Source organism: Pseudochaenichthys georgianus, chromosome 9, assembly GCF_902827115.2.
Source record: "Pseudochaenichthys georgianus chromosome 9, fPseGeo1.2, whole genome shotgun sequence".
In the NCBI taxonomy this organism is placed as follows: domain Eukaryota; kingdom Metazoa; phylum Chordata; class Actinopteri; order Perciformes; family Channichthyidae; genus Pseudochaenichthys; species Pseudochaenichthys georgianus.
In genome coordinates this window covers 21,220,077-21,244,379 of record NC_047511.1, presented here as the reverse complement: position 1 = coordinate 21,244,379, position 24,303 = coordinate 21,220,077, and the positions used below count along the sequence as shown (strand labels likewise).

General features: G+C 40.6%; 3 protein-coding genes across 5 annotated transcripts in view; 2 read left to right on the top strand and 1 right to left on the bottom strand.

Annotated features, from left to right (window-relative positions):
- Nucleotides 1–379: 379 nt before the first annotated feature.
- On the top strand, nucleotides 380–2,168 carry myl7 (myosin, light chain 7, regulatory). Its single transcript, XM_034091477.2, has 7 exons — nucleotides 380–472; nucleotides 595–696; nucleotides 1,165–1,240; nucleotides 1,379–1,483; nucleotides 1,565–1,643; nucleotides 1,735–1,783; nucleotides 1,875–2,168. The coding sequence occupies exons 1-7, from the start codon at nucleotides 470–472 to the stop codon at nucleotides 1,977–1,979; spliced, it is 519 nt and encodes a 172-aa protein (XP_033947368.1). The 5' UTR covers nucleotides 380–469; the 3' UTR covers nucleotides 1,980–2,168.
- A 1,910-nt stretch (nucleotides 2,169–4,078) lies between these two features.
- agpat9l (1-acylglycerol-3-phosphate O-acyltransferase 9, like) lies at nucleotides 4,079–11,651 on the bottom strand. Of its 3 annotated transcripts, none has more exons than XM_034090897.1 (14): nucleotides 11,565–11,651; nucleotides 10,993–11,170; nucleotides 10,841–10,904; nucleotides 9,081–9,229; nucleotides 8,838–8,983; nucleotides 8,449–8,523; nucleotides 8,258–8,347; nucleotides 8,081–8,174; nucleotides 7,865–7,980; nucleotides 7,510–7,565; nucleotides 7,212–7,297; nucleotides 6,962–7,090; nucleotides 6,685–6,764; nucleotides 4,079–5,713 (listed from the first exon to the last, which is right to left on the bottom strand). In XM_034090897.1, exons 2-14 carry the CDS (start codon nucleotides 11,134–11,136, stop codon nucleotides 5,605–5,607), a joined length of 1,338 nt encoding a protein of 445 aa, XP_033946788.1. In that variant the 5' UTR covers nucleotides 11,137–11,170; nucleotides 11,565–11,651; the 3' UTR covers nucleotides 4,079–5,604. The 3 variants fall into 3 exon arrangements, with proteins under 3 accessions (XP_033946788.1, XP_033946789.1, XP_033946791.1); XM_034090898.2 differs by having other exon boundaries at nucleotides 11,550–11,633; XM_034090900.2 differs by lacking the exons at nucleotides 10,841–10,904; nucleotides 10,993–11,170; nucleotides 11,565–11,651 and adding an exon at nucleotides 10,421–10,514.
- Nucleotides 11,652–14,174: 2,523 nt separating this feature from the next.
- The window catches only part of LOC117452915 (A disintegrin and metalloproteinase with thrombospondin motifs 12-like), a 40,121-nt gene continuing 29,992 nt past the window's right edge, over nucleotides 14,175–24,303 (top strand). The window contains exons 1-7 of the mRNA XM_034091730.2: nucleotides 14,175–14,458; nucleotides 14,615–14,973; nucleotides 19,593–19,770; nucleotides 19,904–20,106; nucleotides 20,224–20,307; nucleotides 20,935–21,059; nucleotides 21,188–21,337. Coding sequence (XP_033947621.1) covers nucleotides 14,341–14,458; nucleotides 14,615–14,973; nucleotides 19,593–19,770; nucleotides 19,904–20,106; nucleotides 20,224–20,307; nucleotides 20,935–21,059; nucleotides 21,188–21,337 — 1,217 coding nt within the window. The 5' untranslated portion in view covers nucleotides 14,175–14,340. The remainder of the gene's footprint in view (nucleotides 14,459–14,614; nucleotides 14,974–19,592; nucleotides 19,771–19,903; nucleotides 20,107–20,223; nucleotides 20,308–20,934; nucleotides 21,060–21,187; nucleotides 21,338–24,303) is intronic.

The window sequence follows — 24,303 nt, the reverse complement described above, 5'->3', positions numbered from 1 at the left end:
AAATCAGAGAAGAATTAAATAATAGTAGAATAGTTCATATACTGCCCCCTGTCTCTGCCATGGAGACCTCTCAGTTTACCATGCGTTGGAATAATAGGAAATCATTATATGCTTAGGAAATCTGCTGTGTATCATCACACAATGTTGTGTGAAAAACAACACATAAAACATGCATTAAAGTTAATACACGGCTTGCTTTGACCTCAGAGGAGTAACTTCATTGGTTGAGTGATGTCAGAGGTCACTTACGCCCCTCCATGCACTTCATATCTCTATTTTCAAGCTCAGAGGAATCCTGCAGCTTCACCTCTTATCAGGTACCTTCAGAAGCACACGGACAGCAGTGATGGCCATGTAAGGGACTGTGCTGCCCACCACAGGCTATTATAGGACAGTAAAAGATAAGATGGGCGCTACATAAAACCCACCCCAGCATCACACTCTGCTGGGAGCATTCGATCATTCAGACATGGTAAGTCAGTGAGCGTGTTCAGTCTAGCAATACTTGCAGTCTGTGATCAGTTGTTATTCTGTATTATAAATGTTTGTATACTTTTATGAGTACACTGAATGTGTTTGTGTGCATCTTTTCAGGCAAGTAAGAAGGCCTCCAATAAGAGACAGAGGGGAGCACAGAAGTCCTGCTCCAATGTCTTCTCCATGTTTGAGCAGTCCCAGATTCAGGAGTTCAAAGAGGTAAAAAAAAAACGATGTAGGAACCTGTGATTTTTTATTTTCAAACCTATGCATGAGAAGGGAAATAGAGAAAGGGTATCTAAGGGAGTATCTAAGCTACTGGACATCAGTGAACTTAATCCATATAAGAATGATTGAAGTGGCCAAATTGTCAGAAAATATATGACAATGGCAAGCGAAGTAAATGTATCAATATTGGTAAAAAGCATCAGGGTACTGTACGCAACATTTACCATGGCTATTTTTATACAACAGCTCCCTTTACAAGAATACCCTATACAACTCCAAAGAAAACATATATATGTGTCATTATATTTAATACAAATTGTAAAAGTAACTGTTGCATTGGAGTTTAATTTGAAACAGTAAAGGTTTATATGCAATTCAACATATATTCGTTATCTGAAGGTCTCAAACATGTACATATTTTGTATTCAATTTCAATATTTCTCATTCTTTATCCTGTAGGCTTTTGGGTGCATTGACCAAGACAGAGATGGTGTTATCAAAAAACAGGACCTAAAGGAGACCTATGGACAGCTGGGTATTTTCTTTATCTTTAACTCTTTATGTGATCAAAAAAAAGTATCTACTGATGCAACCTGCTGTTCTTAATGCATTTGATATATTTAAATGTATTTACTGTACGTGCTCATATTCTCTGTGGGCTCCTGTGTATCAGGGAAGCTTAATGTTGATGATGAAGAGCTGGAGGGGATGTTGAATGAGGGGAAGGGTCCCATCAACTTCACCGTGTTCCTGTCTCTTTTTGGAGAGAAACTCAACGGTAAGAGCTTCTACAGAAGTTCAAAGTAATCTCTTATATTACTTTGATGAAGATGCTTGACGAAGCGATGTTGTCCTCCAGGCACCGATCCTGAAGACACCATACTGGGAGCCTTCAAGCTTTTTGACCCGAATGGGACGGGCTTTGTTAATAAGGATGAGTAAGATACATATTAAATAGCTTTCCCATTATTTATATTTTACATATCATCAATAACATTTAATTATCTCATTTATCGTCTCCTTTTGCAGGTTTAAACGATTACTGATGAACCAGGCGGATAAATTCACAGCAGAGGAGGTTTGTGTTCTCTTTTGTCTTTATAGTGATACATGGACTATGCTGTAAGATAATATTTTCACCTGGTAAATTGTCATTGATGAACCTCTAGGTCGATCAGGCCTTTGCTCTCGCTCCTATTGACCCAACAGGCAACATCGACTACAAGTCCCTCTGCTACATCATCACACACGGAGACGAGAAGGAAGAATCTTAAGAAAGTCATGCAGGTTACCTTAACATGCTGATATCACGTAAAGGTTATCAATCAGAACCTTCAATGGTTGATGGATTAATGTTGGGACATCTGATTCATTTAACCTCAACTGTTAAATGCTACAGTTCTGTTGGTTATGCCATTTGTTTCTCATTTCTATGTTAAGAATAAAGTGTTCCTAAAATCTTTCGTGATGATTACAAATGTTCGTTTTGTAAGGGAAAGTGAAGTAACACAAGCGGCTTAGCATTGCTGTGATCATGAAATAAAAAAGCGAAACATCACACTCAAATGTCATATTCTTGATTATAAAAAAAATTAATGGATTTTTTCTAGACTCATTAAGAAATATGAAATTTGAGATTAATAATCTAAGGGTTTAATACTTCATTTCAGTGAGTTCAATATGTCTGCTTACAAAATAGGCTTTTATTAGTAATCTGAGCTCCTCGGTATAAAAAAATAGTTATGACAAAGAAAATGAAACCTTTTCAAGACCAAGGAGATCTATGTATACTCAAGCATGCTCACCATGACAAAGGCTGTTTTTCTTGATTGGTAAAAGATCAAGTAATTAAGTAAAGTATATAATAAAGTCAAGTAAGGTTAAAAGTAAAGAAGGGAAAATAAAGTATGGTAAAGTAATTTGAATTGAAGTCAAATAAAGTGGGTAGAATACATGTTAAGTAATTTGAAGTAAAGTCAAGTAAAGTGGGTAGAATAAAAGTAAAGTAATTTGAAGTAAAGTCAAGTAAAGTGGGTAGAAGAAGAAGAAGAAGAAGAAGAAGAAGAAGAAGAAGAAGAAGAAGAAGATACACTTTATTAATCCCTTACAGGGACATTTATTTCCCCACTCTGTTGTGTTTGCACACATTACACACACAGGGGAGGATATACATGCACAAACACAGAGGATATACACACACAACCACATGCAGATAGGAGAGGTGGCAGAGCAGAGAGGCTGCCAGGTACCCGGCGCCAAGGGAGCAGTTTCGAGCTTAGGTGCCTTGCTCAAGGGCACCTCGGCAGAATAAAAGTAAGGTAATTCGAAGTAAAGTGGGTAGTATAAAGTAAGGTAAAGTCGAGACAAGTAAAGTAGGTAGAATAAATGTTAAGTAATTTGAAGTAAAGTCAAGTCAAGTAAGGTAAAGTAATCTGAAGCAAAATACGGTAAAGTGCTTTCATTCATTCAGAGGTTCCTGTTCCCTTCTTTGAATACACTGTTGCCATGGATACAACAACAAACACCTCCATAAACTCCACCACCACATTTTCCTGCTCACACAGCAAACAGACGGTCAACAACAAGAGGAATAGGAGTGTGTGAAATCTTGCAAGGCAAGATTTACTTTCAGCACACTTGCAACATCAGGGCTGCTTTCAAATGATTGTGGGTTTATTTTGGGATTTCCTAAATCTGTAGTTTTTACTGGCAGAGATGCCCATTGCCTCTGGAGCTGCAGGCAGGGTGCATGTGGGGGTAGGTGCTGGCACGACATGGACAGAAGATGGACAGAAGAGGACAAATAAACCTTCCACCAGGGACTGCAACTCCTATCTGCAACGGTGGGTGAAGTAACAGGTGTAGCCTACCATTGAAATGTAGTAAGGATAAGTGACACTATTGCTGTGATCCTTTAGTACACACTGTCTGTGCTCTTTATATTTAAAGCAATGTATAGGGATATCAACGCAGGAAATATAACACAATAAGAATGTTAACAGAAGCTGAGTTGTATCATGTTTCGTTTGCTGATAAAAACAAAAACACCTGCACTTTTCAATGCTTTAATTGAAGGTATGTTGTCGATTCATTCTTTAGTTTTCAATGCCAGAGAAATATCAGCATTTTTGCAAAGAATGCTGACAGTAACCTGCGATCTGCAGCTGCTATTAAATCAGCCAGCTGACACCAAGGCAGACTAATGTTATCAGGTTATACTTACATATTGACAAGTCATGGAAAATAACATAACTGAGCTGTCTAAATGTAAAATCATTGCCTACAATAAACACAAGATCGTGTAAGAACAGATTGTGAAAGCGGGGGTTGTTCTGATTGTAGAAACCATTTTAATAATTGAGATCAAACCAGAAGAGATTAGCCACGTAGCATCTTTATTGGCTTTTTATTGCTAAGAGATAAAAGCATCTTACTTTAAAAAACTGCTGGTCTGAATCAACAGACACCTGTTCGTCATTTGAAATGCACAGAGGAAGACAGATGTGAGGCACTAATCAGACTCGTAAATATTTCACAGTACCATTTGTTTCTCTCGGCTGTTTGACTAAAGAAAGAGTCAGGAAGTCAAATGTAAAAAAGGCACTGTTCTCCAAAACACACTAATGTAAATAAATTAGTATCAGCTTAGTTTCTTGGCAATCGCATGTAAACTTATTTTCATCCTTGATCATTCCAGATATTACCAACTCAAAGAGAGACAGAAAATCAAAAGACACGCGTTTCATGTGAGTATTGTTATCAAGTAGAGTTTGGGGGGCAGTGAGACACAATTAACTGTAACATGTGATTAACTCATATTTGTTTTTACACAGGAAAACCCTGAGCCCAGTGATAATGAAAATGATGCTGAGGAAACTGATAGTGAGAAAAATAATGGTGAGAACGCTGACAAGATAAAACAATAGAAATATCAGAAAAGTTACTGTGAGTAAACTTTTTTCAAACACTTTTTTTCAGGAGCCAAAGAAGAGAACTCCCAGAAAAATAGCAGCAGAGAGGAGGAGACCACTTCAGGAACATTACCCAGTGAAGTGAGATCCAAAAAGTCTCCGCTGTGTGTTCTCCTTTAAAGCCATCCCATCTCATGTGGACTTTTAATGAACTATCCTTCACCCTCACGCATGTATTATTTATGTGCCAAACCCATGTGTCTCGTGTCCCTACTTTGCCTTTACTGCACTGTGAAAAAAGGGTGAGGGGTCGAAGGGTACCAAAACCACAGAATAAGTTTTCTTTTTGCACAACTAAAACATATCAGTGTATCAGCGTTGAATTGAATGAACAATATCTATGATAAAAGTGTCTATCAGTATTAATTATGTTACATTAAGACCTAAATACATAAAAGCATTATCTCTTGTATTTAGCTCTCCACATCTGCTGTATTACAAATAGTATGACATGTCATGCTATACAAAAGTAAAACCACACAGTGCCTACAGGTTCTTTTGTGATTTTATAAATCACACAAACTTGTAAACTAAAAGTTATCTTTAAAAAAAATAAAATTGAACAGCTCATGAATAAGTCTACTGATGGAGACATCCATGAACCCAGTTGTTCTCACCATCGTCTTGTTTATAATCACCCATTTCATTCAAAGCATTTCCTCAGCATTCAATCACAAGAGAAGCTAATGTTTTTTCAGCAGCAGTAAAAAATAAAGAGCTTCTCACTTTATCAGAGCCACAGTCTGTGCCTCATAAAAGCTCCATATTGCACTTTGTGAATCACTGAGTGAGGTACCTGTCCTGCTGTAATTGGCAGGATCAGGCCGAGCTCATGGGGACATGCGAGAGGAGAGAGAAAGAGATGCCCGTTTCCAGTGTATATTCTCCACATGGCAGGGATTATTACAGCGTACTGGGGGGGGGGGGGTCAGTCACTGTGGCTGCTGCTGTCGTCCCCCACCACCATGCTGCTGTACTGCTTCTGCTGCTCCTCTTTGAACCACACCTTGGGCTGCGATCTCTTCAGACCTCCATCCCTGCAGACAGAGGCAGACAGGTGGGAGCTGAGAGTGGTGCTTATCATTTAAACACATCTGCTCCATGTCAACGAATATCATGGTTAATCTAAATAACTTATATTTTCTTTTAAATATATATATATGTATTTGGCAATCTTTTGCAAAAATGTTACACATTTAAAAAAAGCTATTAGCTTAATTTATAACTTTCAAATCGAATCAAACTATTTATATATAAATATAAACATCTGACCTTTAGTGCTATCGATCTAGATTGTTAGGAGTTCCTAAGTACTGGGGATATCATCTGTGGAGTTGTCTGCCTCATCTTCAACATAATGGCACTTGTGAAGTTCAGTGCCAAATAAATACATTTGCACAAGTCAACAGTAAAGTCTCTTTCCAGAGATCAAGACCCTGTTATCTACAGTCCTTGCTTTTAGTAGTAGAGTAGTTTTATCTATGAACCTTTTTCCTCATCACTGAATTACATGCAGAAGCGTCCATGAGTAAATGCACAGTTACATCTGCGTGGTGGTACATTTGGCAGCTGTAGTTTGGTAGAGAGAATAATAGTTCCTACATACTGCTCAGAATAAAGTATGCTGATTGTATTCATGTAAGTGGGTCTTGATTTTTTCAAATGTATTAGTCAACACCACAAACAGAATGCTATCTACATTAACACAAATAGTGAGAAGGTATGCATCTCTACTGTTTAAATCTTTAACACGTCATATCAAAATAATCTAGATTGACAAAAAGCACTACAGGTCAGAGGATAAAAACATATTTTTATATTTTCATTCAAGATTTTTTCTTGCTGTAGATGTGTGTTTAAGCACTATTTGCATTCACAGATAAAGTCCTGACATAGACTTCATATACAGAAAAACAGATGTTAAATACTCTAGAATGAAGAAATAACAATCAACTGAAGAAGTAAAAAAGGTTTAAATTAAAAAGAAGTAAAAAGGTTAAATTCTTACCACTGTAAATCTACGAGTCCACCCCGTCGAGCAATGGCCGACTTCACTCTGTTGGCAAACTGGACAGCGTCTTCCCCCTCCTGCCATGTTGAAATGAAAACAAATTCAATATACTGCACTGTGTGTGTGTGTGTGTGTGTGTGTGTGTGTGTGTGTGTGTGTGTGTGTGTGTGTGTGTGTGTGTGTGTGTGTGTGTGTGTACATGTGGAGTGACGCATATGGGCTGTACACGTGGCTCTTTGCATGCATGTGCTCACGTGCTTGGGGACATACACACCTGTTGATGCATTACGGGCAGGTACCAGACATTACAGACGAGGGCCCAGCTGGTCATCATCCTCAGCAGGTAGTTGACCATGCTATGCTTGGAACTGTTCCAGAAAGCATCTCCAACATTTGGGTCGTACTAAGAAAAGTAAAAACATAAAATAAAGAAGTGCAATGCATAACTTTAAAGCATGTGAGCCAGTAGGCCACACATATCTGGATGAGTAATGGGGCTTTATTGAGAGACAGGATTAAAGTACCTTGATAGCCACTGGATATATAGTCGCTCCAATTTCAAAGCTTCCCTTCTTAAACATCATGACAGATGTGTTGTTTACACATGTTCCTGTGGAAGCCAGACATTGGGAGATAAAAGGGGACAGAGTTGTGTGAAGCTTTGTCCAAACCCACATGAAATAGCTCATCATTAGTCACCACTGAGTAGCCAGACTGGTATAAAATATCAAGAGCTACCGAATCTTATCTTTGATGATACAAGGACAAACATAAAACCGCTGTGGATAGAGTAACTCCATCATTCCACATGGTCAAACTTACCCTCTGGAAATATCAATATGGGGAGCTTTTCCTTGTCATTCACATGGTCTGTCAACCTGGAAACAACACAAAGAGGTAATGGAAACCATCTCCTGACTAGAAATATATCTGCATATTATGTGTGTAGCAGTGGTAGTATGAGATCCTGGATTCCAAACGGAATGAGTCACTCTTGAGTAGCAACTTTCCAAAACCTGTTGTTGCTTGGAAGAGATACAGGAACTCTAGATAATTTCACTGCCAGGAAAATGCCAACCTCTCTGAGTTCCAAAGCAGCCACGGAGAGAAAATACAGGCGGAAAGACATGCAGTGACAAGCCAGAGAAAAAATGCTGGAGTGAAGGAGTAAGCTCACCTTTTGGTCACTAGGTGGCGATCCTTCATCTCTGCCCTCTCAAACCAGACATGAGGACACGACCTCACCATGGCTCTCTGGACGACTCCTATCAAACCTCCATGCACCTGACCCACCTGATGGACACATTAGGACAGTTATGGCAGCATGTCTTGATGTAGAATGACAGATTACCTACCAATATAGAAATCTCAACATGAAAGATCTTTTTTTTACCATAGCATAACACCCATCGTTGCAGAGAATCACTATGTCAATAGGAGAGGTGTGATTGGCCACACAGATTCCTCCTTTTTGTGGTTTGTTTTCCCTGTTGTTGGGAGGTGAAGACATGAGGTCAGAGTCAAATGATATTCCTGATTGTTAGAAAGGTTAAGATGGAGGCTTGTTTACCTGTTGTGATAGCGGATGGTGGCAGAAAGTCCTCGAGCACAGATCCTGTAGCACATCACATGCACCCATTCACTGAGCCAGAACTTCATCCTGGAAACACAGACGTACACAGGGAAGCACAAAGGAAGGAGGAACCATATCCATTCGAAAAAAATATCTAAATATGGAATACAATGATTGTTTGTAGTCACCTCCAATTTGGAAGTAATCCAACTGCAGATGTTCCTATGACCAACCAGGAGAGGCCGATGAACGCCAGAGTTATCCTGGAGAAAGTGGAACACGTTGATTCATCAAATGTTCAGCATGTCAAATAAAAACCCAAACATATAATATTAAAACTAAAATATTTGTCAGTATTTGCATGAGTACAATAACCATTGTCTGATAGCAGGTTGTTGTGGTTTGAAAGTATCAACAATGTCTGGAACAAATTGGTGAAACTTTGAACTAAAAAAAAGATACAAATATGTCATTTTTATGATTTTGCCAGTTTGACTTCACTGAAGTTTGAAAACACTACATTTGTGTCTGAGAACTTCATTTTGCAGCAAGGGGACTGGACTTAGCATCTGTGTACCTAAGCGGGGCGAGGATGCAGTATCTCACAAAGATGCCGATGCCATAGACCAGCGTCAGCTTCAGACTGATGTACTGGAAATCGTTGTTGGTGCGAGTCAGTAAGTTCCACGACACCAGCTCCTCTGAAGTGAAACGCTGTGTCACCTATATTTGGAGTTGAGTGAAATAAAAAAAGAAATCTGACTACAGCAACAAGGCAACATATTTAGAAAAAAAATGGTGGTATTGCAAATAAAGTTACCTCATCCTCGACAATGCTCTCAATTCCTTTTCGCGTGAAATAGAAACAGTCACTAAGTGCAAAGTCTCCGCCCACCAGTGGTTTGGGGCGACTGCTTCTGAGTTCCTCTAACTCTTTCTCCATAGAGCCATCCTCCCTCTGGATGAGACCTAAAACACACACACACACACACACACACACACACACACACACACACACACACACACACACACACACACACACACACACACACACACACACACACACACACACACACACACACACACACACACACACACACACACACACACACACACACACACACACACACACACACACACACACAACACACACACACACACACACACACACACACACACACACACACACACACACACACACACACACACACACACACACACACACACACACACACACACACACACACACACACACACACACACACACACACACACACACACACACACACACACACACACACACACACACACACACACACACACACACACCCCCTTAATCATCTAATAGAACACTTCAGCAGCATGAAATATAAGGCATATCTTTACAGATTGTGTTGATCGAGCCAGAAGATTACATGGTTTCAGTCAATAATATAAAAAATAAAATCGAATGTAAATGGACATATTGGATCAGAGCATGAAACCATTCTGAGATGTTCACTTCAGAGAGAAAAGAGAAAAGATGAAGATAAATATCAGCATGCTTTATCTAATAACTACAACATATGTCTTTTGGCAGAACGCAGCAGAGGAATCTGCCAATTTCCACATTGAATAAACTGCACTGATACAGTAAGAGCCATTTTCTCATACTGATATTCTGAACAATCTGTGCTGTTGTTTTTGCTGTAAAGTGTCTCTACTGTAGGCTATTTTTATTATATGTACAGCACTTTCGCTCGACCAAAAATCGTTTATAAATGTGCTATAAAAATAAAACTTGATTACCATTACAGTCATTAATGCAGGACTCTGAAAGAAAGTTCACCTTAAATGTCTAACAGTCTACCTTAAACCTACACCTACTGAAATACAAATTATATTACGAGAGAGCTGATCAAAGAGCAGGGATCTGACACTATCCACCAACAGCTCACAGAACAGTAAGGAAGTGGCCTCTACCTAATCCATTTTTCTGATAGTACTGCAGGCAAAGTCCAAAACCCAGAGAAACAAACTTTGTTTCCAATATTTCAGAATGATGTCTGCCTTATCGCTGCTTATGAAGCACGTTAAAGTTCTTATGTATATTCCACATTTAAATGCAACGCTGACATACTTTGGACTTTGCAGTGGCCACATTTTGCTGACATTACTTACGTCTTTATGTGTTACAGCGAGGGACCCTCCTGTGCAGCTCATTGACTGACAATGAGTTAAGTCTTGTGAGATAGGTGTAAGTTTGAGATTTGTTATGCCAGACATAGTCCTATAGATCAAAATAACATAACTTAAATCTGCCATTAAAAGGTTACAGCACAGGGCTATCATCACTAAAACAATGCATCCGTATTCAAAATCACTCTTAGCTGCAAATACGAATCATTACTCTTTTAAACTAGACAGTATCATTGCAACATGCATGATCAGACTTGGAGTAAAGTATCTTACGAAATCCAGCACTGAAGCGCAACACTATAGTCACTGTAGTCCAATCTTTCACAATAAAGGATATGACAATGATCTTCTTTGGAAGTGTCCTTACCACAAGTAATTTTGATCATGCAGTTTTCTACTCACCATTAGATGCAGATGGTTTGAATGTTCGTTCATCTGTGACTTTCTGTATGTTCAGAGTGGCCCACTGTAGAGGACACACAGACAGGAGACATTTATGGTATCTGCATAGCCGAAGGCATGTACATCTGTGAGAAACACAAAAACAACAGTACCTCTAAGGTTTTCACCAGGATGTTCATGTAGGCCTCAGAGATGCCCAGTGAGAAGCCAAACATGGCAGGGACCATGATGAGGCCGATGAGGAGGCACAGCCAAGTCTTTAGTGCCCAAAGGGCAAATACCCAGAAGTCCTCCATGTCCACCTGATTCCCTGAGGCTCAGAAGGCAGTCCTGTATGTGGGGAAAAGGGTGTTTATTTTAGTCATATAAGTTCACCATAGTCACCCAAATAAGATAGATAAATCATTTATACAATCACTTGTCACACTAAGAAGGTCAACAAGAATCACAATGACATGCCCACAAAACTAATATCACTCATCATACACTCATAGTTAGTAAAGCTAGAACACACGCACGCACGCACGCGCGCGCACACACACACACGCACTCTGACGATCACTCACGATCACTATCACATGTAATGTAATCCTGCGAAGGTAAACAAATCCATAAATAACCAAACTATGATAGGACCCCTCTATTATTAAACTACAAGACTCTATAAGACCGAGTTGTTCATATTTTCAAAAGCCTTTACAAAACTTACATCGGCTCATTTTACCTGTCAGAGTTCAGTCCATGCCCTTCCTTCCCGAGGAGTAACTCAAAGGACTGAGCAGCAGGAGTAAACACGCCCATTTATGACTGGAACAAAGTTCACAGAGCAGCGCCTCCTGTGGACAACTGGAGAAGTGCAGACACGTGGCTCATTGTTCATGAGTGTGGGAAAATACAGTTCAAATATTATTTTCAAATTGTTTCTATAGAGTTTGTGCTTGGCTGAGTTGTTTTTTTTGTAATCATAGTTAGTATTTTGCTGTATTAAGGCCATTCGTACAAAAGAGATTTTGATAAAGATAAAGTGTAAATACAAGAACACAAAATGTCATAATAAAATACAAGAAAATAAAACCTAAGCTAGTTGGTTCATTCCTGAATCGCCGAATTAATACTAATTACATTAATGAGGTCAACTTTGTTTCGGTGAAAGCATGTTTATGTTTCAGGTTACACTAATGCATTAACTTTAATGGATAAGTATATAGGGATTTTCAGTTTCTTTTGTCATTTGAGAGCATATTTTAAAAACTCAGCTTGATAGTATTACTGTATGTAGTGCTACAAACTTGTCTGACAACACAACACAGAAAAAACCTTGATGAGGAATGTAGCCACACGCTCTCCCTGTATAAAAGCTTTTCTCTCCCACCCTAAGGTCCTGATTATTTTCCAGGTTCAGATATTTCACAGTCTGTTGCACATTACTGTAACAGAAGACTTCAGGGGGTCAGTTAGAGTAATGTCTGTGAGAATGATAACAAGGCTTTTGGCAAAGATGCATTTGTATGAAGAAAGCGGTCTGTCGATCGCAGTAACATAAAGGGATATAATAAGCCAAAAATATATGCAATTCAATAATGCAATTCATGTCTGTAATTGTTTTCCTTGTTTCACTTTTACTTTTTGCAAAAAAAATTGCAATTACCAGTAATTAATTTAGTGTTATTTCTGTTGATCAATTCTGATAATTGCCAGGCTTGTAATTTCACACCAGATACAGACATTCCAGATGTGTGTTAAAACAGGAGCCAACAACACACTATTTGTCCTCTAATGTTAGGGTGTGCTGCTCCAGTGAGGCTGGGCTTGTTAGTTCTAACATGTGTTATCTTAAAACTTCAACATACACAACAGTTTGTACAATACAGCTTCTGTTGCATGGCGGTTTTATTGGGTCCACATAAGGGGAACACCCCAATGTGGCCCATTAGTGTTGCTGGTAGGTGGACTGAGATCAATGGTCATTATCTGTGGGGAACAGTGGTTTGATCAGTTATTTTAAGGGGAGGTCTTCATTCGCATCAATTATCTCCTCTCTACTCCAAAGACATTCCTGAGGGATTGTTTGGAATTGTTATTAACAACTATATCTTCAATGCCCTTTAAACTCCACAGTTTAATGAGTCCCCTGCATTGTCTGCCTCTGTGTCTCCCATGCACCACAAAAATGAGGGAATGAATGTGTCATGTCTCAGTAACCACTTAATCACAGATGATTTTGCTCGAGGGATAAATGTTAGACACCTGAAGCAGCAGTATTTTCTGAAAGGGGTTTCAACTTTCAGAGGATATGCCCCAGAAAAAGCCTTTCACCCTGAGCTACATTATGTTGTGATCTAGGAGCTTTAATGTTCCCTGGAAATAATAAATAATAATTCATTGGGCTATTCTACAGTGCACAACTAACATCAGACATGTTTGTCCACTTTTACAGTGGAACTCAATGTAAGCTGGAAGTAAAGCCATGCATATATTTAAATGTGAAGGTTTTCTTAGCATCGAGCTTCCATTACAATCCTGCACACTGGAAACAATTCCTGGTTGATACAAACTGATGCATGTCAATAGACATCATTGTTTAAAAGCTACAGAAGCAACAATATTTGTCCTTAATTCTAAATAAAACATAAGAATGCATGTGGTTTGTTCTTCACGGAATTAAGAGACCTCACATCAAATAATCTAATATTTAGTATAGTATGCAAAAATGCAGATGAAATATCTTTTTTTAGGGTTTTGCTATATTTTCCCCAACCTTCCATGCCCCAGACTCTAAATCACTAGAAGTTATGGAAGTTCAGTTAGTATACAATTAAATTACTGTGCATCTACTAAAGAAACAATGTCAAGTATTTCTTATCATGGCTGATATAAGATATGTAATTTTTTTGACATGAAATGACTGAGGAATTTTACGTGGGATATTTAGACATTTTATGAGGCTAATTTGAAAGCTTTGGACAAAACTTTTTCACCTTTTACGCTGATATTTCTTGAAAATGTGACTAACACTAATGTAGGCAAAACTATACTTCTCCTTCTTGGCACCCACAAGTCCGACGTAATTTGCTCCAGATTTATTTTATAAGTGGCAGTAAATTGCCTCGCGTTAATGATGCGCCGCTGGTGCAGGATTTGGTGCAAGTCTCGACACATGACAGAGCGTGCTGCTTCATCCAGATCAATGGAGCTTCCTCCTCCTCGCTCCTCCTCGCTCCTCCTCGCTCCCCCTCGCTCCTGCAAAGGAAAGTAGACACTGGCCCCGAGAAAACTCCTCCCCTCCTCTCCTCCCGCAGAGCTGGAGCTTTCTCCCTCTTCAAACCTCGATCCGGCTCCCAGTCTTGCTCGGTGCTTGTCTGCCTTTGTGAGGGGAGATTTCTGAACGTGTCCATGTCATGACACAGGACAGCGCAGGATCGAAGTGGTCGCCTCTCAAGCCACTGGAACCCCAGTGCACAGGACTCTTTTGCAGTGGTTTGAGTTTGGTTACATGAAATATGCGATGTTTGCAAAAGTGCCCCGTTCTTTTTCTGCTACACTTTGTTTTCATTCTGGCAGCCGGCCACATAGAGCTCTCCGACTCTGGCGGACTCTTCTCCCTGTTTGCAGAACAAGGTCAGTGTGATGCAGTTGTTATTGAACCTGCACTTCTGCATGTATAATGCATTCATGAAATGTGCATGGTTTAGTGCACATGAATAACAGTAAGCATTACAGGTACAAATTAATGCATCACAACTGATTTCTATTGTGTTACATTTTATTCTGCAGGTCAGTTGTCAGAGTCAGATCTATCCACTGTTCACCCAGTGAAAACCACCGCTGATGGAGAGTTCCTCTCCCACTCTCTGGCTCACCACTTCAAAGGTGGGCGAGTCAGGCGTGACCTGCGACCCCTTGGTTTGGAGGGACAGGTTTACTACAAGGTCAACTACAAGGGTCGCGCTTTAATGTTTAATTTGACTGCTAACAATCACCTGGTTTCAAGTGGCTACATCCTGGAGAGGAGGAACGGCAGTGCTAACAGCACTGAGCATCGTGGCGCTGACAGGAACTCCTGCTACCTCCTCGGCACAGTGGAAGCCCCCGATGTGTGGGGAACTGCTGCCATCAGCACATGCAAAGGATTGGTAAGGAACCACACTGTCTGACATGCATATCAAGGGAAACAGATTTTTAAACCTCCATCTCATTCATCAATTTGAGTCCTATGATCCACTTTAAGAGTCCTTCACCCTACACTGACAAAATCCAGTTTCTTTTGACAGGCAGGTTCTTTAATACACAGGAGAAAGGGGGCATCACTCTGGGGAAGCTGGTATGTGGGTTAGGCACTCATATTCTGTTGAGCAAACCCTTCCATCTGACAGTGCCCTGTGTGTTAGTTTGCCCTTCAAAGACTTCCTGACAGTATTTGCAGAACGACTGTGCTGCAGACCCACTGACGGCTACTGCTTCTCGGCCAACCATAAGACCCTTTCTGTCTTCTTTGTCCTCTGATGTTTCCCTCTGTACTTTCACCCTCTCTAATTCATTGATTAATTTCACTCTGCAGCCCCCCTTGGACGTGCAGTGTTACTTTGTTCTTTGTTGAGATAGAGCTTCAGTAATAGATGTTGGCAATTTCTTTACAGACTGGAACAATACGGTCTGACAGATGGAGAGACCAGAAATAGGGCCATATGTTTTGTTCAGAGAATCTGTGCTTTATAACTTTGACTGAAATGTTTTTAATCTAAAAAGAAGTTCAACTCCGAAGAAGAGAAAACAGCTGGTCAGCAGATAGACAAAGGAGCAGCTGAGCATATGAAACGTTTTGATTATTAGAAGACACGACCAATTCTGGAGAAATGTATGGTGCACAGACTATGAGTATTTTAGACCTTTAATGTCCAAATAAGAGTTGAAATACACTCTTCCCTATATAGCACCCCAAATTGGATGTGGTTGGGAAAAGGGAAGAACTTCCTCCTCGGAAAAAATGGGATGTGTCAGTTTGAGTCATGAAGAAGGCTTTGGTGTTCGTGTTTGATTTTGTCACAGCAGGAATGCCTCTCCTGCAGGGTCTTGCCTCCTCCTCTGTTATGTTTGTGTGGGTTGCACTGCTTCTTCCTGCCAAATCCTGTAAATGCATATCATTAGAAAAGTGTGTTATGTCACTCTAAATTCCAATTATCGACAACCTACTGCATTGAGAGGATTTATATCCGCAATCCTAAATGCTCCAGTGTGTCCCTTCTCTCCAACCTACATGGGAAACCACCATGATGTATTACACTGATTTTCTGCTCTGTAGAAGAAGGTTCACTGCAGCTTACACCACAGAGAGAGACCACTAAACATGAGGCTCGGCCATGCAGATGTGGGAGGGAAACCCTGCCAGCTGCTGTGGAGGTCATTCCCCCCTCAGGAGACAGATAGAGATGGACTGCTTCAAAAAATAGATTCATGATAATCTTTTGTTTATGTTGCACAAGCCTGGAGTTACTTAAGGCTTTAAACAAACATAAGGAAAAATGAAAATTACTTGTTTTGTAATTGTCTTATATGTTCAACTTTTATAAAGGACAAAAAACTTCAGCAAATCTACAATTTAAATAAGCCGAGCCCAGCAATTTCTTGACAATTTGCTTGAAAAATGATTGAAATGAGAATGATATTTGCATTGATATACTAATAGACAAATCTACTTATTGTTTAATCTAAAAAACATGGAGAATTAGTTAAAGATGGCTTCAATAGTGCACTGCTAAGTATCTCTTGCGTTGATCAAAACGATTAAAGTCTCATATTTAAATTGCCCTTGCCTTTGTTGGTGAAGCAAATGACTTAGTGATATGTTTGCAGACTTGTCAGGAAGCAGCTGTGGACATGCCTTTAGTAGCAGGCTGGTTGTCCTGACTCCTGATCTGTCATCTGGCTGTGTTTGGTGGGCTAAACAAAATAATGGCAACCGGTACAGAGCAGGTGAAGGATTATCGCTTTTGAAAGCCTCAATATGGGCTTTACAACTTCAATCACAGCACTTAAACTACCACTGCTGGTTGAGAAACATTGCCTCAACAAATAGAGCTGTGCTGCAGTGTGCCGTATATACTTTACAGGTGATTATGACCTGACGAAGTTCACCTTTACTATTCTCTGTACGTGTCAAACTATGAAGTTGAGTCATTTGATGGGGGCCGCTGTTACTTTTTTGTTCCTGAGGGAAAACTTTCAATTCAGGAAAAGACAAATATTTCTCAGCGTAGTCTTTGGTAATCCCTGAGGCACAGCACAAAGATCATGCAAGTTCAGACCTATTGAAGTGGTATTTCCCCCACTTAAATGCATGTTTCGTATGCAGATGAAAAAGGATAATGTCATTGACCTCTGAGGAGGTAAGAAATTAGCTCACGGGCACAATTATCTTGTGAAGTAAGTTATCTGTGTAACAGCAGAGACTTTGTCCAGACCCAGTTGGCCAGCACTACAAAATCCACAGAAGCAGGAAACGGAAGTAAAGCAGTTCCACATGGCCATCTATTTGGAACACAGACCTGTGTTATGGTAACCTCCCCTGGCTCTGGCACCTCACACCCCAACACGCTTCCTCTCGGTGAGGGGAGAGGGATTCATGGAGAGCAGGGGGAGAAGGGCAGGAGGTGGTGACAGTGAATGGCAGTCCAATGCAGAATGAGTTGGCAGAGCATTACCATTCAATACAATCCAATCCTTTATTTTTAAATGGAAAACAAAGTCCTAGTTGGTATCCTTTGAAGTTGTCTTTGATTGTTGAACACAGGCATCACACAGGGTCTGTACATGGTCATCTAAGGATCACAAGTAACACCATAACCACACTGCACAAGCAGAGCCTTGTCGGCTGCGTTGCACAGCAGGACTGCATTTGGTATACAGATCATACAGATCACGCAGAGCATTGGTCTGAATGTTTAGATGGGCCTCTCCGTAGCATTCCTTCCTGGTTGCTCTGCACACCACCACCTGCTTCTCGCAGCTCGATTAGAAGTTTAACACTCAGGAAAACATGTAGGAGACGGCAGGGAGGCACGATTACAGAGAGCAACAAGCATCCACCCTTATATGGATGACAAGTTCTTCTACTATTCGTGTTGGCTTGTAGAAAGGAAATGCAAACAATTAATCTTAATCTGGTAGAACGTTTATCCTGGAGAAATGGATTGTATGCATGAGATACAGAGCTACAGAGAAATCTGCTGATTTTCTTCTGCACAAGGCCGTTGGGAAGCTTTCCCAGCTGACCATATCAGCTTGCATGCTTTGTGGATGAGTCTAGCACAACTCAGGGACCCCTGGCTGCAGGCCACACTTTGAGTCAGTGGAAAACCCTGTCTCAATCATTTGTTTAATCAGGTTTTTTTTTTAAATAAAGCAAGCTCAGACATAAACGATGGACTTTTTATATTGTTTGCACGTTCCTCTTGTGGTTATTCATTGAACAAACAAGCCAGAGATAGCTTGGTTTCATCCTACAAAGCTTGTCTCATTTGACAAGGTTCAGTGTAACAGGTGGAGTAATATAGTCTTTCCAAAGGGAATGCCCTTCTAGATTTGTACTTTCTGAACTCTGTGAATAAAGCAATTGGATACTCCAGTCAGAGCTCTGCAGACTTCTGAATACATGTAGTTTAAAAAACGTGTCCCAAGAAACACACATTAAAGTTGTCAGGAGGACCCAGAAAGCTGAACAGTGAGTAACTGCAGCCGGCAGCAGGGTAGACCCCTGAGACCACAACTGGCCAAACTATAAGCACTGCATGAACTTACTTTTCACATCTGCCTTTGGTTTCTATAAAAACACTGAGAAAAGATCCAAGAATAAGATGCAGAATCGTGTTCTAACAATTCTCTTTGTGTTGGTATGTTTGAATCAATGTGTGTGCATGTTGAGTCATTTGCTTTTTTTAATTAACTTGGAGAAAATGTGTCTTCTGTCTTATGCAAGCTGGTTTAGGGAGAGAAGGGAGGGTTCATCCTGGAACAGTCTGGGCTTGTTTGGAAACACACACACACACACACACACACACACACACACACACACACACACACACACACACACACACACACACACACACACACACACACACACACACACACACACACACACACACACACACACACACACACACACACACACACACACACACACACACACTAATGATGGGAACTTGCAAACATTTATTTTAAGATAAAACATTCATATATGTGTGTTTACAAGAAAGAACACATTCGACAGAAGCCTTTTTTGTGTGTTTCTTGTGTCTCTGTACACCAGCAGAACTCACAGATCAGCTAATGAATAGTCTGCACCAGTAAGAACATGCATGGCATACTTAGGGTAACGTCTTTTGTATAACTGCAGCAGACAGAGAATGTGCCTCGGGGAAGGAGAAAGAATAACATATTCAGATTTCACCCTGATGGAAACTATTGAGGAATGCTCAGAAAGCTCTATCTCTGACTTTTAAATGTGGGAGTTTTTTTAAATGCTACAATTTTTTGATTTGTTGTTGATTTGCATGCTAGTTAGGCTGTAACTTTTGTGATTTCACAGTCTGAAAAAACATGACATTAAAAAGAGACTAAAAGCTGCATTATGCAAGATTTTGAGATCAAATTCATGATTTTTATTTAGCCAAAGTGATCGAAAAGTAATCTTGCTCCGCCTAGGTCTACACATTTCTACTGATTGCAACTTCATCTTTGTCATTTTTATTTTCCTCAGAGAGGCTTCTTCTCCCTGCCAGAGGGACACTTCTTTATTGAACCAGTCCAGAACTCTGCTGAAGATCCTGTAGGGACGCCAGAGCCTCATGTTGTCTATCCAAGAGTTACAACAGAGAGCCAGAGAACAAAACGCAGTCTTGAGCCAAACGAGACACCCAGCCTCTGTGGAGTTCAAGGTGTGTGTGTGGAACTGCAGATGTTTGTGTTATTGAACAAAAAGTAGCTTTTACAAAAAAATCTTTCTGCGCCTGTGTCAAGCAAGGATAATCCTCAAGTGACCTTCCTTTTTCCCTGTTTTCCATAATTTAGATGCTCTCAGTGACTCTGTCCAAGTGGAGAGGGAGAGGGAGGAGTGGGAGAGGGAGCAGCAGAGCGAGGATCCTCGGCCCCGCTCGCAGCGCTCCGTCAGCAGAGAGCGGTGGGTGGAGACCATGGTGGTGGCGGACGCCAAGCTGATAGAATACCATGGCAGCGATAATGTGGAGTCCTACATCTTCACCATTATGAACATGGTGAGGGGTTAGAATCAGCATTTACTCTTTACATGTGCTTTCACCCATTCTCAGTTTTTGCACAGCTGTTACGTTTGAAATACTTTTAGTGCTGCTGAATGAATTCTATGTTGACAGGTGGCAGGGATCTTTCATGATGCCAGTATTGGGAATGCTATCTACGTCATCTTGGTTCGCCTCATTCTACTCCAGGGAGAAGAGGTAACACTTTCCAAGAAATGCTAATATATATATTTTTTTCTTCCACAATGCATATATTAAAGTTGGAACAAGAAAGTTCATGCCTATCAATAAAGCATTCCTCAGCTGGGTAGTTATAAGATGAAGTAAAGTTTGAGACTCCATTTGGCTGTAGTTCAAGCTTCTGAGTATCCAGCTAAAGAAACAAGCTACATTGAACATTAAGTACTCACCTTAAATTACATCAGACTTCCACGTGTCTCTTCGAGTGGGAAAAACTTGATCCTGACTGATCACGAAAACAGTCAAAATCCAGTTTGGCTCAATAAAATACCACACAAAAAACCTTATTTGCAGAACTGAATTGGCTTCCATTGACAACATTGATAAATCAAAATATCTGTTATCACCTGGTAAATGAAATTGAATGTAAATTGACGTGTGGTCCTGCTGGGACTATGCTCATACTAAAGTAGATGAATACCTTAATCTACACGTAGTCTAAATTCACTGTAAAATAAGGAAAATAAATGCTTTTCATTATAGTCAAACATACTCTCATAATCTTCTTAAATGACATTAAAAAAAAATCAAAATGATGCCAAATAAGAGCAGAATTTTGGCTTCTAACTCTGCGATTTGTTACAGAAAGAGTTGAAGATCGTTCACCATGCAGACACCACTTTGGCCAGTTTTTGTGCCTGGCAGAAAAACCTCAACCCCCAGAGTGACACCCACCCTGCTCATCACGACGTGGCTGTGTTGGTCACTAGGCAAGTGACACACACATAAGCATTTGTAGGTCAGCTTTACCAATAGATAAGAGAAAGTGGATACATTGTATATTTTGATGTGGGGTTCATGTTGGCATGTACATCATTTGCCTTTGTCCCCCCCCCAGGAAAGACATCTGTGCTGGGATGAACCAGCCCTGTGAGACGCTGGGTCTGTCCCACCTGTCTGGGATCTGTCAACCGCACCGCAGCTGCAACATCAATGAGGATTCAGGACTACCTGTCGCCTTCACCGTCGCTCATGAAATGGGCCACAGGTGATTTTTAATTGCTGTGTGATGCAATATAAGTATAATGGGCAGAGATGGGAAAAGTACACACATCCTTTACTCGAGTAGAAGTACAGATACTCATGTATAAAAATACTCTGGTAAAATAAGAAGTACTGACTGAACTTCTTTACTCAAGTAAAAGTAAAAAAGTATGGGCTTCGAAATGTATTTAGGTAAAAAGTAGCCTACCCATAGCTACTGTTGAGGTTTAGGATGGCAGCTTCTTCTTACGCTGCACTCGGAGAGAAATATTGGAGACGGAGATGATGAACTGTTTAGCCCTTGAGCATGATTTATTCCTCTGCTTCACAGGTGATTCCTTCGCTCAGCCGAGCTAACTTGGAAGAGAACAAACATAGACAGTGTACACGTGCATAACGTGAACACACCCTCATTTACATGACGCAAGACTGGTCATTACGTAGCACGTAATACTACAGTGCCTCACAGTGGTACAATAACAGTATTACATACAATAACTGAGGACATATGTAAACATTTCCCTTAACACCCCCACTTGTTCTCAGGTTGCTTTACTCCAAAAATGTAAACAAAATGAAAATGTGGACCTCCTCACACATTTTAAACTCCAAAAACGATTCCTGCAAACTTCTTCAGTTTCAGCTTAGTTACAGGTTGTCATTATTAGTGGTGCACGATAATTATCGGCCCGATATTAGGAATTATGACGTCTTCACCGTTAAACCCGATAAAAGTATTAATAGTCCCGATAATATACAATATATTTTTTGGGTAAAAAAAAAAAGAAAAAATACTGCGGTGTGGGTGGATTGGGATGAGAGGCGCTTGTTTTTCACTCGGCTCCTCCCGTTTTGCCAGTACTGTAGGTGGTTTAGGAAGAGGGGAGTTTTTCACAAATCCAGCGCTCCCTAATGGAGCGTCCACACTACAGCTTAAAAAGAAGCTTGGAGCAGGGCGTGTCTGAAGCTTGGGGATTTTATTCAAGCAACGCGACCAACAACCAATCACATGAATCTCCCGCCCCCGACATACAAAGCAAAAAACCCCGGGGATTTTATGGGAGCAATATATATATAAACTCCCCAAACAGGCGAAAACCTACCAGTTTCACCCACTGTCTCTGCCACCTCCCTCCATGCCTGGTTCCTCCGGTTTGTATCCCGGTAGGTGAAGAGGGTCTGGTCATACAAAACCGGGTGATTTGCTCCAGCGATAATCAGTTTCTCCTCCATCTTTTTTTGAAATATAGAAATGAACGGCGGGATATCTCTCCCAGCTTAGACGCGGTTTGATTGGCTACGGCTTGAGCTGTCAGATTTTCCGAAACGGGATTTGATTGGCTAGCGCTGGCTACTCCGGCGTCTCCGGCGTCAGAAGTTGAACGGCCCGTCCACACTACAGCGTCGACAGCTCAATCTGCCCATTCACTTTGAATGGGGTGACGTCACGTTGCCTCGCTTTTTCGCCGAACTGAATTGTGGGTAGCATAGGGTCCGTCTCCGCCGTCTCCAGTGCCAGCCAATCAAATCCCGTTTAGGAAAATCTGACAGCTCAAGCCGTAGCCAATCATCGTCTTCAGTTAAACAATCGTGCAAAATCCTGTTCCAATTTCTACCGGATTGTTTTAGACCATAAAGAGATTTTTCTAGCTTACACACCTAGACCTTCCCCTCTTTCTTCATAACCCTCTGGTAGTTCGATATAGATTTCATAATCTATCGGAGCGTGTAAGTACGCTGTTTTTACCAACACATCCTCACTCCCAGGTCGGCCTATGTTGACGTTATGTCAAGTCCCCTGTGTCGGCTTTTTCCAACGCAAGGGGGGGGGGCCTTAGAGTCCATTTTAACGCAAGGGGGGGGCCCTTAGCGTCCATTTTCAGCTTTCCGGGATGTCCATATGCTTCGATGGACGCTCATGGAAGCACGGCATTCGTTTGTGTCGACTGCCCTTAAAGGCAATGTGAGCGTCCATTCTCATTGGATAACGGAGAATTGTACACCCGGAAGTAAGTATTCCCCTTACTGTCGATTGATTTTACAGTGATATCTGCACTACTCATCGACTAAAAAACACCAGATTATCCTTGTTAATTACACAACAGTGATTGGTTTAAATTGTGTGCAATGCTTTTGTATTTTTCCCCTTCGATTCGGAGAAACAAATCTTTTTTCGGAGTAAAGGATGGCAGAAGACACTACACTACCCAGAATCCCCAGCTATCATGTGCTCTGTTTGACATCACGTGATCTTCAAATTTCTCCCTGCAGAAAAAAAACATGGCCGAACTTCGTTTTATTCTCGGTGTAAAATGCCTATTTTAAAGTTAGTTTGGCCATTACAATGCGTTTTGATGTCATTTGATGCGAGAAATATGAGTTGTTATTTCAGATTATGTGTGCAGTGGATATACATGATATTTAGTTTGCTAGTTATTATGAAGATTACTTCAGGAAATTGCGTCCATAACGTTTTCATTGTTACCAAGGTGGTTGCTATCGATATTATTTCTGTTATGTTGTGTAACTGTTTAATGGTGTTATCTTTATTGCTACCCCCTTCCCCGTCAATGTATAGTGTTGGTCCACAGCGCAAACAAAATCTGCATCTAAAGATAGCCTACGTTATTTCCCCCTGTGCAATTCCAGTCTCACATCTCAGAGCACATCGTCATTAACAAATACCGGAAACAGACCGAAAACATTAAAACAAATAATAATAATAATACTTTATTCCGAGTGTGCTTGCTTTTCTCTTTGAAAGTCATCACATAACGGCATTGTAATACACGGTTTGGCTGCATTAAATATTACATATCTGCCGTAGTTCTGTATTTATAGAGCCCTGATGAGAAGACTTCTAGACAAACGTGACGTGGATCATAAATATATCAGCCATTAAACAACATCTTACATTTCTTTTCACACAATACGTCTCCTTGCAGTATCAACACTAATTCGGCTGACTTT

Excerpts from the sequence above, each read along its gene's own strand:
- myl7 (XM_034091477.2), top strand. Across the intron at positions 1,241-1,378 it reads GGAGACCTATGGACAGCTGG|GGAAGCTTAATGTTGATGAT; the intron begins GTATTTTCTTTA and ends CCTGTGTATCAG. Across the intron at positions 1,644-1,734 it reads GGCTTTGTTAATAAGGATGA|GTTTAAACGATTACTGATGA; the intron begins GTAAGATACATA and ends CTCCTTTTGCAG.
- agpat9l (XM_034090897.1), bottom strand. The coding sequence starts at position 11,136 with ATGGAGGACTTCTGGGTATTTGCCCTTTGGGCACTAAAGACTTGGCTG. Across the intron at positions 7,566-7,864 it reads CGCCACCTAGTGACCAAAAG|GTTGACAGACCATGTGAATG; the intron begins GTGAGCTTACTC and ends TGTTGTTTCCAG. Across the intron at positions 6,765-6,961 it reads TGCCCGTAATGCATCAACAG|GAGGGGGAAGACGCTGTCCA; the intron begins GTGTGTATGTCC and ends TCAACATGGCAG.